This window comes from Mirounga angustirostris, unplaced genomic scaffold, assembly GCF_029215605.1.
Source record: "Mirounga angustirostris isolate CCGP_5_RB_7025 unplaced genomic scaffold, mMirAng1.0.hap1 SCAF_16, whole genome shotgun sequence".
In the NCBI taxonomy this organism is placed as follows: Eukaryota; Metazoa; Chordata; class Mammalia; order Carnivora; family Phocidae; genus Mirounga; species Mirounga angustirostris.
In genome coordinates, this window is record NW_026991724.1 from 42,055,720 (window position 1) to 42,072,103 (window position 16,384).

Genomic DNA, 16,384 nt, shown 5'->3' on the forward strand with positions numbered 1-16,384 from the left:
GAACCGATTCCTACTTCACAAGGCAACGATGTTGATGAGCGCCGCAAAGCCCCGACAGCTGTCGGGTTTTGGCAGTTTCCCCGGGGAGACGACAGAAGTCAATGCTGACCCCCTCCGCTGCACCTCGTTATGGACACCATCATTAGCCGTGTCTGTCAGAGCTGGCGTGGAAGTGTGTTTGGACTCTGATTGTGGCAATTAAAATCCTTGCCATCCAAGACAGCATATTTTATCATTTAAATAGCATTTTCCATTCTCCTAACATATTTTCCCAGTAACATTGTTAAATTAGGTGATAAAAGGTTATTTCTTGCTTCTGAAGTTGAAAGACGTTACCATTATTCCTTATCTGCCTGGAATTAGAAAGGTTTGGATATTATACATTCTAAAGGTTTCATTATCAAAATTTGCCAGACTTTAGAAAACATTTTTTTTTTTTTTTTGCCCTTGTTTTAATCAAAGATGGACGGAGCTTTCTTTGTCTTCTGACATCTGAGATTACTTCCGGTATTTGGTGGAAAGGGAAGGGCCATTTTTCGCCACAGCCAAGGAGGTACCTCAGGGCTCAAGTGGGTCACTAGGGACCCCGGCTTACCTTCAGTTTGGAGTTGTCACTGTGCCACCTCCAGAAAGCCAAAGGCAGGAAGGCCTGAGCGTCTTGTCCCTCTTGCCTACGGGGAAGGAACAACCAGAGGCTGCACCTTTAGCCAGTGGGGCTGGACTGGAGCCTGTCTGTGGCATGTGGCTTCCCCGTCCCGGTCTCCTCTCCAGCCACCCACCTGTCCAGCCCTAGCGCTTGCCTGGCCTGCATCTCAAATCCTTTCCTCTGGACTTCGAACCATCCACCCACAACCCACCATCCACCTGTCACCCTCTCGCCATCCATCCACCCACCCCCCATCCACCCAGCCCAGCCCAGCTGCCATCAGTGTGCCCCCCACAGGCCATCTCCCCATCACATCTGACATGGAAGACCTCCCCACACAAGATCCCCCCACCCACACCTCCCAGTAAATGTGCCATGAGCAGGGGCCGGGGCCGCACGCCTGGTAATGGCTCGCTTTCCCCTAGTGCCCAGCATCCCCGAGTCTCCCTGTATCATGACTTCTTAGAGGCAGTGTCTCTGATGTGGCATTTTTGGCCGTGGGCTCTTGTAAGAACACATCTCTGCCTGAAGAGGAGAGAACATGGGCCGGTCCCAGATGTTGGGGGCATGGGTGACAGCGTCTCTGACATTACTTCGGCCAAGGGCGGGTGCTGGGGAAGCAGAGCTGCCAGTTTCTTCCTGAACTTTGAGTTTGATGTCAGTGTTCCTCTGCGCTCCTCTCAGCTGGGCAAGGTCTCGGCAGAAAGGGTTCACTCTGTGCTGATGATCATCAGAGTGAGAGATGCCAGCCCAGGGGCACCTGTCTGCAGCCAGGTGGGTCCTCATTCACCTGAGGAGCTCAGCCCGGCAGAGCTGCCCTCACCTGGACAGTCCAGGTCTCTCCCCACCCAGGACAGGGCTGCCGACTGGAAAATGGCCTCAGTATATTCCAGAAGCTGTCCCGAGCACAGAGGAAAGGTGTAATCCTCGGGAGCATTCCTTGCCCTGAGCTTGCGCTCTTAATTAGGGGTGCAGCAGGGCAGACAGTGGTTGAAAGCTGGAAATACCGTTCCCAGGAGGTCCACCCCCCCATGTGCCGTCCCCAGCACCCAGGATAGTGCCCTTCCTGTGCATTGCCAGCGCTTCCCAAATCCCTGCCATCTCCAACCACAAATGCTCGCAAAAAGCCTCAGGCATTCAAAACCTGCTGCATCGTGTTCATGCTGCCCACCGCCCACACCCCCATGTGTCCTGTGCTCTCCCTGCTCCACACGTGTCATTACACAGCACCCCTCACTCTGTAACCACCTCCCCAACAAGCAGAAAACAAGCTCGTTGCCGTTGTAAGCATCCCGGCGTGATTTATGGCCATCATCACAATATTTTGTTTGGAGCTGTAAACCTCCAGACATAAATCAAGTCATTAGAAGGAATGACACTTAATCCTGCAGAAGATGCCTCGGTGGGCTGAGCAGCCCTCACCCGGCTAGCGAATCATTCATTCTAGAGAGGCCGGCCCCATACACACCTCCACGGGCAGCTCTGCGTCTGCACCACACACAGGTGCGGCAAGCCAAAGGCACACGCCGAGCTGCTTTTGTTTCTAGGAATAGCATATTCACAACCGCAAAGAGATGCCCCAAACACACGCCCGGGAATCCAGACGGGAGTCTTAATTCCGCAGGAGAAGCACGCAGCCGGGTGGGGCTGTCTGTGCCCGTGATGGCTCGCGTCGTCCTGAGACCTGCCGCTGGTCGGACTTCAAAGGAAGCAGGGAAACAGCTCAGAACTGTCTTCAGCTCTCCTTGGACAGAGACCCCCACCACTTGGGAGCAGCCATTACACGGGACCATATTCTATATGCGAGACCGGAGGGTCTAATTTCCAGAAGACACCTGCTGAGCTTGAAGGGGAGGTTCAGGGACCTCAGAGAGTGCCTTCCGGGAACCCTGCACCCCCACCCTGCCCTGGCAAACAGCATCGGGCTCCCGACACATGGTGCCTCTCATAGTTAAGGAGGCATCCCCAAAATGCTGGAGAGGGGAGGGGACTGAGGGTCTCGGCTGAGGGATCGCCTTAAAGACTTTGCCAAATTCTCAGTGCACATGACAATTGTGAAAATTCCGGATGACATTTCCAGGGTTTAGTTCTACTTCATATTCCTGTGCTCGGAGCTAATGAGGGTGTTGTTATGCGGCGTTATGTTGGCTGCATGTTTCAAGGATGTCGGAAGTCGCAGGGCTGGGATGCATGGCTTGTGTCTGGACAGTTTCTACCCACACTCTGCACCGTCTCCAGCTGAGAGCTTCTCCCTGCAAGCCTTACCCAAGTCTTGTGTCTCTGGGTCCATGTGGCCTAACTCAGGGCTGGGTCTTTGTCCTCTATCAGCCCCTCTGTCCGCCTGACCTCCCTCTGACAGCATGTGGGGGCAAAGACATTTTCCTGCCCTCCCCCTCACACCCCGACTCACCAAGCCCTGCAGCCCTCCTTCCCTTTCTCCTCTCCCTGCGCTGACTGAGCTTAGGCGCCCCATCCCTCACCTGCATTAGGATGTAAGAACCCTACCCAGTTTTGCCCTTCCTTTCCCACTTGACTCCAGAAGGACCTTTGAATATACAGCCGCCGGGCCCCTCTGGCGGGGGTGGGGAGGGGGGTGTGTGGGGCTCGGTGCACAGGATCTGTGAGTCTTTGAGTGAGTGTGTGATGCGGATATGGAACTCAGCCCAGCCCACTGTGGTGGGGCAGTGAGAGGAGAGGATGTTTCCTCCCCAGGATGGCCTGGGGGTGCTGTGGTCAGGCCACAGCCAGCCCACTGTGGCCCTCTGCTGTCCAAATCCCAGGGCACCGGGCTGGGCAGAGCCAAGGGCTGGCAAGCCAGAAGGGAGTGGAGGTGGGTGTTGGCTAGATGTCCAGGGACAGTGGTGTCCCCACAGTCAGCATCCAGCAAGGCAAAGATTAACGCTGTACTCCAGGCCTTACCCCTCAGAGAAGCTGGCCAGAGGCTTCCTGAGCTGCTGGTGGCCCGGTCCTTGCCTGGATCTGACTTGACGTCCAAGGGGCCGGGAGTCCCCTCTCCTCTCCGATGTGGACTGCAGCTACCCAGACCTGTGGCAGGGGCTCCCGGGTTCTCCAAGCACCCGCAGGCCTCCCCTCGCAATCTGTGATTCGCTAGAGGCTCCATTCTGCTCAGGGGCACGCGGGATGACCCCTGAAATGCAGTTGCCACTCAGAGATCTCTGTGGTGCTGGAGGAGAGCCTGGGGCTGCAGCTGCCTGTGCACAGAGCTCAAGCCAGGCGGGGAGGGAGGGCTTGCTGCCCAGTCTCGGGGCCCCTCTGGGTACAATCCGTGGACAGTGGTGACCACCCGTACGCGGCCTCTGGGGCGCTCTTCCAAGGATCGGCGCATCCACCCCAGAGCCCCTGGGCAGCCCCTTTGCAGTCCCACCTCCAGGAGCCTGCCTCCCCGGGGGGGGGCCTGGAGGGCCTCCCTGAGGACAGAGCATCTCTGGCCACAGGAACAGAGCTGCTGGGGACTGGGGTGCTTGAAAGAAGCATTGGCTAGAATCGATTTACTTTTGTGGCTCTCGGGGTATGGAAAGCAGCAGGTGGGACGGGTCTGACAGCCACAGGCCAGCTCAGTAATTGACACCCCAGCCGGAACGACACATCCTGAAGCCAGCTGGAGCTGGACCGATCGTTATCTTGTGCCTGGGCCACCACACTCATGTGGCTACCCCACCGGCAGCTTCTGATGGCCTGACTATCACGGGGCCAGGCCAGGCGGTGTTGCTGGCTCTTTCCCTGCAAACAGGCTGCCCCCCACTGGGGCCACCTCAGCCTCAGGCTCCAGCATGACCCGCTCGTGTTTTATTTCTTGGAAACCTATAGTAGGAATTCACCAATACTTAGGCCAAATTAGGCCTCTGATGGCCGAATAGGAGGAGTCCCATTTGACTCGGCCACAGCAGCCCAGAGCCTGAGCGGGGGCTCCCTGTGGGCTCTGGACAAAGGCAGACTCAGGCCAGGCCCGCTGCCGGGGCTGCAGGTGATTGGCTGCCACTGGCCTGCTTCCTCTCCTCTGAGAAGGGCCAGTCCTCCCCCCTCAGTGGGCCCTAGACAGCCACGGGCCGTGGACCGTGCTTCTGCACACACATATGTCTGCCCCAGCTCATCCCCTTCTCCCGCATCCTCCATCTGCCCTCTGGACGTCTACACTCGGAGACCCATCGGCATCTCAGACTCAGTGAGGATCTGCTCCCTTTCCCAGGACATGGCACCAGCATCCCACGGCTCAAGCCAGAAACCACAATCTCCCTTACCCTGCTCCCAGTCAGTCCCCAAGTGGTATTGGCCCAGTGGCAAGGCAGGAACTGGCTGGTAGCAGCCCACGAGGACCCAACCCCGTTTCCCATCAGTGGTGTTAAACATCCACCAGCACACCGCCCTGTTGATTCTTCCTGAAATCGTCTTCACGTCTTCCTCCGCATTCCCCCATCAGCAGCTGCGCCCGGGCCTCAGACCTCTCCTCCCTGGACAGTGGCAGCCACCCCTGACCGACCGGCCTTTCTGTTTCTGTCTTCAGCTCTTCGTGTCAGAGTGGTCCTTAAATTCAAAATAGCTCCCAGCTCAAAGCCTTTGTAGACTTCCCTTGGGCCTTAGGAGATAAGATCAGGTGTCTGTCAGGACCAGAGGGCCCCTTACTTGCTGCCCCCCGCCGGCCTCAGTGGTCCCACCATTTCTTGAAACCCTTCAGTCTCCATGTCCCTTCATCCCATAAGGCCACCACCTTCTGCCAGGAATGCCCTCATTACCCCCACGTGCCAATTAGCGGTCGCTACCTTGGGGAGACCTCCCCTAGTGCCCTGGGCTTGCTGCCATCCCTACCCCACGCTGTCTGCTGCGGAACATGGAATTACTGTCCGGCGCCTCAATTCCCTGCTAGACTGTAAGCTCCACGAGGGCAGGGGCCATGACTGTCCCGTTCACGGCCAAGACACTGTCACCAGTGTGTAAGATGGTGCCAGGCACACGCACGTGCTCCATCTGTGAGTGAATGGACAGACGCCGTTGGCCATCACGACTGAGTTCTGCTGTCTGGTCTTGCTGCCGACACACTGAAAGAACACATGAAGGGAGGAAAGGCATGACCCGCTTTAAGCCATGTGCCGTGTGCTCTCTGAAACTGGGTACCGGCATGAACACACACGCTCCCCACCCAGAGCACGCATGCCACGTCACGTGGCAGGATGCAGACACAGAGAAGTAGGGTGATGCCTCCCCTTGGTATGCATGGTGTACCACGTCGGTTCCATGTGACATGCACACTTGGAGGTACAGTGCAGTGCATGGCACGTGTGTGCGGGGGCCCCACAACCCCCCAAACATGGTAGGAATCACCCCCAGGCTCTGACAGAGGAGAGCTTTGCAGCAGGAGCTGGGCACCCCCTCCCTTGTGCATAGGCGGGCATACTGGGGGGCCAGGGGGGATGCGCAGGGACATCCCACCCCCCAAGTGATGGGCAGATGGGGGGCGTGGAGCAGGAGGACAGCTGTTGGGTTTGCAGACCGGCTAACCGGCTGGCTGGCTGACTGACAGGCAGCTCCAGCGCTCCACTCTGACAGCTGCAAGGGAATTCACAGCCAAGGCTGAGCTGACAGGGAACTACCCCGTTGAATCGTGGATCCTAATCACGGAGGCGAGGGAATGGAATCGCTAAACAAAACAAGTAGTGGTCAGAGCCGTCAGGAGCCCATCAGCCCGAGACGGGAAGATTCCCGCTTCCCTCCTCTGCAGACAGGTCCCAGAGTCCCCGAGCTGGTGCAGGAGCTGGGCTCAGAGAGACTCAGCCGCTTCGAAGGTGACCCGGGGGTAGGAACCCGGGGAGCCCGCAGCTTCGCTCCCATGGGCTCTCTCTGTGCCAAGCACTGCATGTTTCATTTGAACATTTATGGACCTGCAAGATGAGTCTTTTTATCCCGTTTTACAGATGAGGGAACTAAGGTTCGCTGAAGTCAAGGGATTTGTCCAGGGTCACACAGCTATGCTCTTGCTCTCGTTTCTTTTAAAATATAGGACCCCTCGGGGTGCCTGGGTGGCTCAGTTGGTTACGCGACTGCCTTCGGCTCAGGTCATGATCCTGGAGTCCCGGGATCGAGTCCCGCATCGGGCTCCCTGCTCAGCAAGGGATCTGCTTCTCCCTCTGACCCTCCCCCTTCTCATGTGCTCTCTCTCATTCTCTCTCTCAAATAAATAAATAAAATCTTTAAAAAAAAATTAAAAAAAAATAAAAATATAGGACCCCTCGTTAAAAGCTGTTACTCAGAGAGGAGTCTCCAGGCGAAGGGAGGGAAAGCCCCTGCTCTGGTCTGGGCCAAAGATCAGCGGCTACTGTGTCACCGCACCATGAGTTTGGTTGTCTCTGAGCCCACCCGCACAGGCTGTCCCCTGGGCCTGGGACAGCAGGTGGGCAAGGTGTGGCTATGGCTGGTCTCCAGGCCATTTATGAGCCCGAGCAGGGAATTTAATGAGTTGGATTTTCCTGCCATCACAAGTGAGAATTTAAGACCCTTTGGTGAGGCTCCTTCCATCTGAATTCTGTGCCTGGAGTCCAGGCTGCCCGCTAATTGCTGAGTGTGTTTAAACTTCAGTTTTGCATCTCATCTGCATAAATTAACAACCTGCCCAGAGGAAGGGAGCAGCTCACGATGAGGCATCAGAGGCCGATGGGGGCAGCGGGGTGGGGGGGGGTTTGCCCCTCAAAAGGGCAGAGCCTGAGCTGGTGGGAGAAGAGCCAGGGCAGGTGTGGCCACATGGAGGCCACAGGCCCCGTCCTGGTGCCCCACGGTGGCAATGGGAGGCAGCCAGTGCATCGTAGATCTGACCGCACCACCTGGGTGGGGGTGGACAGGCCCCTCAGCCCAGGCAGTTCCCGTCTGCATCTTGCCACTCGGCTGGCAGCTGCTGCCCAGACACACGGACCCTTCCGCAGATGCCAGGCTGAGCTGGAGAAGCTCCTCTGGGGGCTGGCAGGCTCCAGCCGGGACCCTGGGTCCACCCCTGCTGGGAGAAGCCCATGCCCATCCTCACTTCCAGGGGCAGCTCTCCGTCTAGGCAGCATCAGCCTTTTCAAGAGCATTTATTGAGCTCCTGCTGTGTGCCAGGCACGTTGCCAGACTGTCTGACTCAGACGAGACATGGTCCCTGCCCCAGAACATCGAGAACTAACACGATCTTTCACTACTGATCAGATCACCCAGCCCAGTTGGGGAAATACTTTCTTACCTCTTCCAGGCTGTTCCTGGCCCTGCCTCCAGAGTGCTCTGAAGTCACATTACCACCACCACCCACCCACCGCCGCCGCCGTGTTATGGGTTGAACTGTGTCCCCTCACCCAAATTATGTTGGAAGTCCCCACCCCTGGGACCAATGACCGTGACCTTATAGATCCTTTGCTGATGTCATCAAGTCTGGATGAGGTCATTTGGGTGGGTCCTAGCGTGAAATGGCTGGTGTCCTTGGAAGAAGAAGAAAAGGCCCACAAGGGAGGACAGCCATGTGAAGAGGGGAACAGAGGCTAGGCCTCAGTGGTCACAAGCAGGGAACGTCTGGGGCTGCCAGAAGCTAGAACTAGAAGCTGTGGTGGGTACACGGCTTTCATTCCAGACACAGCCTCCAGAACTGTGAGAGGATAAATGTTGGTTATTTTAATGACTTCAAATACCAGCTTTGTGGTACCTTCTGACTGCAAGCCTTAAGAAGTCAGTATACCCCTGGCGATGGTGAATTTTGTGTCGACTTGACCGAGCTATCGTGCCCAGATGTTTGGCCAGATACCAATCCAGATGTTACTGTGAAGGCATGTTTTTAGAGGTGATCAGTATTTAAGTCCGTAAGCTTTGAGAAAGGCAGATCACCCATAATGTGTCAGAGAAAAGCCTGAGGTCCTCCAAGGAGGAAGGAATTCGGCCTCTAGGTGGGCCCTCAGCCTCAACCTGCAACGTCGACTCTTCCCTGCATCTCCAACCTGCTGACCGGTCCAGCAGGTTTTGGATTTGCCAGCCTTCCACATGAGCCGATTCCTTAAAATAAATTCCCCCTTCCCCCTCCCCCCATTTGTGGATCCTAGTCGTGGAGCCCCTCCTTCAGAACCCTTCCATGCTTCCTGTGGAGTGGGGCCTGGGCGTTCCCTCGGGGCTTCCTCCCCTGACCCCAGCAAGCAGCACACCCTCCTGGCTGCGTTTCTCCTGCCGGCATCCACGCTTCCCACCTTGCGGCTCACCAGCACTGTGTGAGGACCCGAACACCGCCCGGCCGTTCAGGCTGCCCCCCGGACCATACGTGAGGCTCAGGAGCTGCTTCTTTCTAAGGAGGACGTGACATAGCAGAACAGGGCAAGGCTGCTCATCCACCAGATGCACCTGCCAGGGAATCTGGCTAGGACCAAAACTTTGTATCTCATACATGGTGGACACCAAGATGCAGTGGGGGCCTCATTTTCAGTGTCTTCCCCGCTCAGGCCAGCCTGAAACCCCTGGAAGTTTCCTGGCCTGATGGGCAGCATTAGTGGACATGTGGGGAGACAGCACAGATGGTTGTGGTCACGCAGGCTCAGCCACCAGAAGATCCAGGACATGGAAAAGGAGCCAAGGAAACGCAGTTGGGGGTAGCTCTGGGGATCCAAGAACCACAAGCTGAAACTGCACAGAGCAGGGACTGTGGGCTCACACCCATGCCTCATGACCCATGTTGGCCCCTTCCGTTCTCTGCCATCTGTTTCCCTTTGCGGGTCCGACTCCTTCAGGACCGTCCTACCTGCCTCCAGGCCACAGTGTTCAGAGCAGCAGGACCCTCTCTCCATGATCAGGGCCTGGGGCTGGGATTTGAGCAGCCAGAAGCGCAGTCACACTCCTCAAACATGGTCAACCAAGGGCTCATGTGGCAACTTCCAGCCCTTTCTAGGAACTTGGGTCCTGTTTTTGACCCATGTCAGTGTCGCCAGTCTACACAGCCTGACCCTCAGAGGGTCCTGGGCATCAACGATGGGGGCTTTTGAGTTGAACCCAGCAGGTCTCTCTCCTGTGACTTGGAGAGGAGTAGGCAGCAACCCTCTCCCCAACAGCCCATGTGCCTCTGAAGCCCCGTCCACAGTTCTGCCCCAGACTCAGGCTGCACAGCCTAATTATAAGAAACTGGCCACGCAGGGACTCCTGGGGGGCTCAGTCGGTTGTGTCTGACTCTTTTTTTTTTTAAGATTTTATTTATTTATTTGAGACAGAGAGAATGAGAGAGAGAGAGCACATGAGAGGGGGGAGGGTCAGAGGGAGAAGCAGACTCCCTGACGAGCAGGGAGCCCGATGCGGGACTCGATCCAGGGACTCCAGGATCATGACCTGAGCCGAAGGCAGTCGCCTAACCAACTGAGCCACCCAAGCGCCCGTGTCTGACTCTTGATTTCGGCTCAGGTCATGATCTCAGGGGTCCTGGGATTGAGCCCTGAGTCAGGCTCAACGCTCAGTGGGGAGTCTGCTTGGGGATTCTCTCTCCTTCTCCCTCTGCCCCTCCCCCAACTCACGCACACTCGCTCGCTCTCTCTTTCTCCCTTTCTTGCAAATAAATAAATCTTAAAAAAAAAAAAAAAAGAGGGGTGCCTGGGTGGCTCAGTTGGTTGGGCATCTGCCTTCAGCTCAGGTCATGGCCCCAGGGTCCTGGGATCGAGCTTAGGGTCAGGCTCCCTGCTCAGTGGGGTGTCTGCTTCTCCCTCTCCCTTTGCCCTTCCCCTCTGCTTGTGCTCTCACTCTCTCTCTCTCTCTCTCTCAAATGAATAGATTAAAATCTTTAAAAAAAAATAAAGGTGATGTGTCAGTTTTCCGTATTTATGAAAAAAAAAAAAAAAGAAAGAAACTGGTCACATACACCATCATCAGCCTTTTCCTCCCCTTGGCAGGTAACCAGTAAGCTTTTCAGCCAAACACTCTGAAGAAAACCCTGAGCCAATGAAGAGTTCACAGTGTGGCGCCCACTTGGCAGTCCCAATAACTGACGCCTTGTTTATTCTCACCAATGCTCACTCTTATCATACAGCATGTGTTTCAACCACTCTGCAAATGTCATCTGTCCAGAAAGAGAAAGCGGTTGTTTTTTTCTTGTCGTGCAGGGGATGGAGCTCCCTTACAGATTGTTAACATTATGTTGAAAGGAGAAGACAGGTAACTCAGACGCCGAACATGGAGCATGTACATGACTTGCCTTGGGATTCCCCTGTCGCAGGGAAGGGGGGTGGGAGGCAGCAGAGACGTGTGGTGGCATTGGTGCCATTGGATGGAAAAGGAGGCTAGGGGGTGTGGTTTATGTTGTTCAGCAAGCCCACTGTTTCTATCTAGGTTGCGCATTCATCTGAGGGCTTGGGAGGGGCTGGTGGTGGTTATATTGAAGCCGAGTCCCCGCCGCCCCATAAGTCCCCCCACCATGGTACCAATTCTGGTGGCTCCTGGTGGTCCTATGTCCTCATGTGTGACGCAGAGGTGGGGGCCCTTTGGTGTCTTTCCCCGTCACTCCACAGAGCTGTCCAGAGTGCTGAAGTGCAGCCCACTGGGCATACGCAGACCCCGTCCTCAAGGCACCCAAGGCTGCAGACCTTCACTTGCTCAGAGCTAGGGGTGGGCTTTGCTTTGGCTTTTATCCAAGCAGTGCATCGAGGAGTAGCTTCCTCCACAGAAAAAGTAGGGACAGTGGGCCCCTGGCAAGGGGGGGAGCATGTTACATTTCCTTCATTAAGTTTCTGTCTTTATTCCAAAATGGCATATGGGATAGGGTCAATTCTTTGCCAAATGAGCTATAATAAGTTTAAAGGCCGAGAACGTACAGCCTGTGGCACATTCAGGCTCCACCTAAGGTCTGTTGTTGGGTTTTCCACAAGACTTTTTCTTTTCAAAGGGGGCAGTTGCAGCCAGGTTGGCTTTATTGGGTAAAAGTGGCCAAGAGGTCAGAGATGCCCTGAGCCCCAGGCTCTATCCATCAGGAATGTTCTCTCCAGCCTTTAAGTGGACCAACCTGGAAAACCTCTTGAGGCTCAGCATCCTTCTGTCCAGTCTGCACAGATAAAAAAAAAAGGACAGGCCCCACGGCCCACCACCCTCCAGGCTGTGAGGACAGTGCCAGGAGGTCACAGCTGTAGGGCTTGACATCTCCCTAAGCACATCCTCACCCAGCTCCACTGGCTGGCAGGGTGCCTTTTGTGAGTGGCTCCTGAGTCCCACTCTTGGCCAAATCTGGCATGACTCATTTGCTCCAGAAAATGAATATAAATAAGCACCACCGTACCTTGACAAGTTGACAGGATTGACAAGCAGAGTAAATTCCTGTATCTGAGACTCTGAGGAGGAGAGGTGATTTAGCAGAGCCAGCTGCCATCACCAGAAGAAAATAATTAAGGAAACCCAGCAGCGTGGAGGGAAAACTGAGTGTGCAGCGGGTCCCTTCTGCTGAAGGGATCTGTGATGACTGGCTGCAGGAGGAAACCCTCACATGCCAGAAAGAAATGGGCTCAAGAAGCTCATGCAGGGATGAGGCAGAGCAGGGGAGGGGTGGCCAGCAGGAAGGAAGTAAGCTCTGGGCTGAGAGGGGGACCCTGGTGAGGGGCTCCATTCTAAGAGACTCCTCTCTCAGGCCAAGTACCCACTGCCTGCACCCCATACCCTGAGGGGGGCAGCCGGTTCTACATGGAGCTTCCCCTCAGTCTCCGTGGAAGAGTCTGGAAGCCTTGTTTCAGAGTTCCTCCATATGTACACACATATTGCCCGTAAGCTTGGGAATGCCCAGGAAGTTATGGACACTCTGTCCTCTGCCCGGAGAAGGGCACACCCCTGTTCCCAGCCCAAAGGGATCCAAGAAAAATACTGCAACAGAAGAAAGATGCAACGTGCCCAAGTTCCTCTTTTGCTTCACTTTTGGAACTCGAAGAAGTTCCCAGGAGGCTCAGGGAATGTAGGCTTTCCATCCCAGGGCTGACCTTGCATCCCCACCTCCTCACTAGCTGGAGAGTGAAGGAGTTGTATAGGCATATCCTCAGACTGACCAGTATGAGGCCAGGGTCACAGCAACGGCTGAACCTGTAAAACGACCTCATGGAGAAATTGCCAGGGCCCCCGGGGTCAGGGACTGGATATCCTCTCACCACCTGGCTTCCTGCCACTGGACCTATGCCTAAGTACACTGAGACAGCAGGGGACAGGCTGGGCCACCAGAACATCTCACGCACACAGCCCAGAACAGCCAGAACTCGGCCAGGTGTGCCCCGTCCTGCCAACTGGAAGTTCAAGCCTTCTCTTTAAAGGGTAGCTGGTGCTGATTGTGACGGTGCTTTCAACAAAGCCTCAGAGTAGAAGCAGCCACTTACAGGCACCAGAGCAGGAAGAGCCCCTGGTGCCTCAGTGGCCAGGCAGGGATGGGGGAAGGAGGCCAGAACTCCTAAATAGGTTCCCCCAAAGGAAATCGTCTTGTTTTACTAGGACCTCCCCCAAGACCAACCAGAGTATGAAGCAGAATCCTCCCATCCAGCCGAAGGTTCACTTCCCAGAGCTTGTTATCCTGGGTGACTTCGGCCCCAGCCTAGCTAAAGGGCCTCCTTGGGGGGAAGAGGGAACATCGTGGAGTGTGGTCAGCAATGCACTGATCTGTCTCCATCTCCAGTGACAAGTGCTTGCCGGACAGACACTCTGTGCCTGGGCTCTGCTTAGGCCTTTGCAGGGGCCCGGGGTGAGCAGGAGGTGGCCAGCTCATGCCAGAGTCCTAGGGCCAGCTGAGTTGGCCAAAATCTCAAAGTAGGTGCTTAGGTTAGGGGACTTCCCAGAGCAAGTAGGGAGACCCCAGTCCAAGGGAAGGAGTGTGTTCCACTCCCAGGCCTGTGCGTGCGAAAGTGTGGGTGTAAGTGTGTCGTATTCCGAGCACAGAAAGTCCACATCGATTAGAGCAAGGGCTGAGCCAATGGGCCATAGAGAGAGGATGGACAGAGCTTTCTGAGGGTCCTTTCCCGGTGACTTAATGACAGCGAGGTTGCACGGGGGCGAGGGGCGGTGCTGTGGGGTTCCCGGCTCTTCCATGGAGCAGGTGGCCACCTTTCGAGACCTTCCAGGTCATATCAGGAGGTGAGACACTGAGAAGCCATCATCAGCTGGGGACCAGTGGGACCACATCTTGCTGCACTCCCATTTTCCAGATGGGTAGGGCGGTGGAGGGGCACTCACACTGAGCCTTGCCTCCCTGAACTGAGCCCAACCCAAGTGCCCTCCAGCCCGGGGGCCCAACCGTCCAGAGCCCGTGAGCAGGTCCTTGGGAGCCACGTGGTACTTCTGTCACTAATACTGTCCTCTCTGCTTTTCAGGAATAAAGTTCAGCATCAGGCCGCAGCAGCCCTACAACGTGAGTTCTGAGAGTCATAAATCTCCGCACTGGCCGCCTGGGGAGAGTTGGGGAGGGCAAGGAAGAAACTCTGGAGCTCATGTCGAATCCATTCTTGGAAAGAAAAACATGCCCGGTCCTTCCCAGGAGCCCCGGGAACAAAGCCCAGGGCTTTGGAACCATGAATGTCCCCTTCCTGTTAGCTGGCGGCTTTGGACTTGTGCTAATAGATGCGGTAAATCTGAGCCAGCCTCCTGGGCCGCCAGCTCCCTGCCTGTCCCACGCCACGCGGAGGTTCCTGGGAGGCCTGCGCCATCTCGTGGCTCAAAAGGCCCTTGCACCTCTGGCCTCAAGACCATGGCCGGCGAGGGGTGGGGGCCTTCGGGGACTGGACCTGGGCTCAGGCCAGAGGGGTCCCATCCCACAGGGTCAGCTGGTCTCCTTCTCCCTCACCCGGAAAAAAAAATCTCAGGCCACAGAGGGGGCAGGGACCCCGGCCGTAGTGAGGGCCTGACCTGTGTGACCCTCAGTGCCCCGCTGATAACTGTCCTGCCCCCCCCCCCATAACCATTTCTCTTCTTGCCCCAGGACCTCCCACCAGGCAGTTCCCAGGATGGTGACTTGAAGGCACCTACGGAAAAGGTCCCCAGAGACTTGTCCGGCCGGGCCCCGAGGGGCTCCCGCCTGCTGGCGCCCGACCGGCCTCAAGCCCAGCTAAACGTGGGCACCCGGCTCCGGCCCCGGCAGCGCCGCCGGCGGCTGCTTATCAAGAAAATGCCGGCTGCGACAGCCATCCAGGCCAACGGCTCGGCCGGCGCCTTGGCGCGGCCGGCACCCTGGGCCCCCGACGGCCACTGGGTCACCCTGCACCACAGCCAGCAGGAGCGCAAGCGGGTGATGCAGGAAGCGTGTGCCAAGTACCGGGCCAGCAGCAGCCGCAGGGCGGTCACCCCCCGCCACGTGTCCCGCATCTTCGTGGAGGACCGCCACCGCGTCCTGTACTGCGAGGTGCCCAAGGCAGGCTGCTCCAACTGGAAGCGGGTGCTCATGGTGCTGGCGGGGCTGGCCTCGGCCACCGCCGACATCCAGCACGACACGGTGCACTACGGCAGCGCCCTGAAGCGGCTGGACGCCTTCGACCGCCAGGGCATCCTTCACCGCCTCAGCACCTACACCAAGCTGCTCTTCGTCCGCGAGCCCTTCGAGAGGCTGGTCTCCGCCTTCCGCGACAAGTTCGAGCATCCCAATAGCTACTACCACCCCGTGTTCGGCAAGGCCATCCTGGCCCGGTACCGGGCCAACGCCTCCCGGGAGGCCCTGCGGACGGGCTCCGGCGTGCGCTTCCCCGAGTTCGTCCAGTACCTGCTGGACGTGCGCCGGCCCGTGGGCATGGACATCCACTGGGACCACGTCAGCCGGCTCTGCAGCCCCTGCCTCATCGACTATGACTTCGTGGGCAAGTTCGAGAGCATGGAGGACGACGCCAACTTCTTCCTGAGCCTCATCCGGGCGCCGCGGAACCTGACCTTCCCCCGGTTCAAAGACCGGCACTCGCAGGAGGCGCGGACGACGGCGCACATCGCCCACCAGTACTTCACCCAGCTCTCGGCCCTGCAGCGGCAGCGCACCTACGACTTCTACTACATGGACTACCTGATGTTCAACTACTCCAAGCCCTTTGCGGACCTGTACTGACGGCGGGGGAGGGGGGGGGCAGCCGGCCACGGGCAGCCCAGCCCCACGCACCCGCACCTGTCCGCAGGGGCGGCCCACGCTCCGGGGACAGGAGGAGCCGTGACTGCTCGGTGCCGCTGGCCCTATGTGGGGGACAGAGGCCCGGGCCTTGGATGGGGGCCTCTGGCCCTTGTCCCATCCCCACTTCCTCACTCTTCAGCTGAGGAAGATGCTGGGGGTTGAGCAGGACCCCAGGAGTCCCAGCTGCAGACACCCAGCTCAGCTAAGAGTCAGGATGACCAGGGAATTCTGAGGCCCAGAAGACGAGGGCCCCAGCGGTGAGGGACTTCCTGCCGTCCCTTCGCCATTGCCTTGTACCAAACCACATGGTTTGCAGCTTTTCTATGACCCAGGGGGGAGGTTCCCTCGGAAGGAGGTTCCAAATAAAGCACATGGTTTCCAGAGTAGCAGTGTCTACCCTTTGTGTTGGAATGGGAACACATGGCCCCTTCCCTCTGCTGTGGGGGCTCTTTCTCCCTCCCCAGGATGGCCTGAGCCAGGCCTCTGCAGGTCCGGCTGCAGGAAAGGGGGGGAGCGGCCTACGTGGGAGGGGGAGCGGAGGACCCAGGGGCTGCAGCACCCATGGCTCAGGCTCCTGGGGCCAGCACTCGGTCACCTGGGGCCTCTGGTCTCAGTACCGGCCCATTTATCCCGAAAGGAGAAGCTCC

General features: G+C 57.3%; 1 protein-coding gene across 1 annotated transcript in view; it reads left to right on the forward strand.

Annotated features, from left to right (window-relative positions):
• Positions 1-16,114, forward strand: part of CHST8 (carbohydrate sulfotransferase 8) — a 130,845-nt gene extending 114,731 nt beyond the window's left edge. The window contains exons 3-4 of the mRNA XM_045890338.3: positions 13,966-14,003; positions 14,571-16,114. Of these exons, the coding sequence (XP_045746294.1) occupies positions 13,966-14,003; positions 14,571-15,677 (1,145 nt within the window). The 3' untranslated portion in view covers positions 15,678-16,114. The remainder of the gene's footprint in view (positions 1-13,965; positions 14,004-14,570) is intronic.
• The last annotated feature ends 270 nt before the right edge of the window (positions 16,115-16,384 follow it).